Genomic DNA, 1,167 nt, shown 5'->3' with positions numbered 1-1,167 from the left:
AAGAACAATGAGAACATATTGGATGCATGAGTGAATGAGTTTATTAGGTCAAACACAACTGAATTTCCATACATTTTGTAAGAAAAAAAATCAATAGCGAATGAATCATTTGTTTCTGAGTACAGATATTTGACTCTAAATGTGGTCTTTCATTAGTATCATGGACTGAAAGAGCTGAGCTGTCAGTCAGTGCTTAACGCCAAAGAAAAAATGAACTGATAGTGATGGGGCTTTACTGGCATTGCCTTCTAGGCCAGTTGGTTACATTTTGCGTAAAAGGCCTGGGAATTCAGTAAGCTGATCTGCAGAAGGATGAGGCATAGGTTGGTCTGTAACAAGGAGACTGGCAGTTCCCGGAAGCCAGGTAAGTTGGACGGGAGATTCCAGATCCGCAGTTCAGGGAAGAGCAGCCACGAACTCCATAACTCAGGGGTCTGAAGCCACTGGATCCACAACCTGAGGAGTAGAATTGCCTTGATCCACAGCCCGAAGAATAGGAACTTCTAGATCCATAGCCTAGCGAGCGGCAGCTGCTGGACCCATAGCCCAGAGATCCAGTATAAGTCGTCTGGCAAAGTGAGGAGGTCCTTGGTCGGTAGCAGGAAGTCTGGCAGGGCCTGGGCACCACACAGGGTGTCTGGCAGCTGGTGGGCTCACAGCTGGTGGGCTCATAGCTGGTTTCCTGGCAGCCGCTGGAGAGAGGCAAGCCCAGCTGGCAGGTGCTGGAAGACTGGGGCTTCGTGACATAGACCAGGTTGCTGGGATAAGAAGAGCCACAGGAGGATCCTGAGTAGCGTGGGTAAACCCCGAGCGAACGGGAGGAAAAGTTTCCAGAACAGAGGTTGTAGGACATGATGAGAGGAGCTGTGAGTTTAGCTGAGTGCCAGTGGGAAGATGCTCTGAATCTGAATCTCATGGTGTGGACTCTGGAGATTTTATACTCCAGGACCTGGGTGTGTCCCCTGTCCTGATGATCCCTCCTCATTGCTCATCTTTTATGATAGAAAGCCTCTGTAGGTCAGTGCTTCAGTTTACCTTATCACAACATCATATACTTAATTGTACATTAATCACTCTGGTATACTCAGGAGGAAGCCACACTGTCTCCATCCCCTGGAATTCACTGTGGTTTGACCTTCAGGGTTATAGGTTACCTTTTGGATATCC

The 1,167-nt window shown here is 48.2% G+C and overlaps 1 protein-coding gene across 1 annotated transcript; it reads right to left on the bottom strand.

The window, feature by feature from the left end:
- Nucleotides 1–289: 289 nt before the first annotated feature.
- Nucleotides 290–877, bottom strand: LOC133750361 (keratin-associated protein 13-2-like). Its single transcript, XM_062179943.1, has one exon. It carries the CDS (start codon nt 851–853, stop codon nt 290–292), a length of 564 nt encoding a protein of 187 aa, XP_062035927.1. The 5' UTR covers nt 854–877.
- Between the last annotated feature and the right edge of the window lie 290 nt (nt 878–1,167).

The sequence above is a fragment of the Lepus europaeus genome, chromosome 2 (genome assembly GCF_033115175.1).
Source record: "Lepus europaeus isolate LE1 chromosome 2, mLepTim1.pri, whole genome shotgun sequence".
NCBI classification, from domain to species: domain Eukaryota; kingdom Metazoa; phylum Chordata; class Mammalia; order Lagomorpha; family Leporidae; genus Lepus; species Lepus europaeus.
The sequence above is the reverse complement of the archived record's forward strand: the minus strand, read 5'-3'. Positions and strand labels throughout refer to the sequence as shown.

Bases quoted from the DNA above. Each gene is read 5' to 3' on its own strand.
- LOC133750361 (XM_062179943.1), bottom strand. From the start codon at position 853: ATGTCCTACAACCTCTGTTCTGGAAACTTTTCCTCCCGTTCGCTCGGG.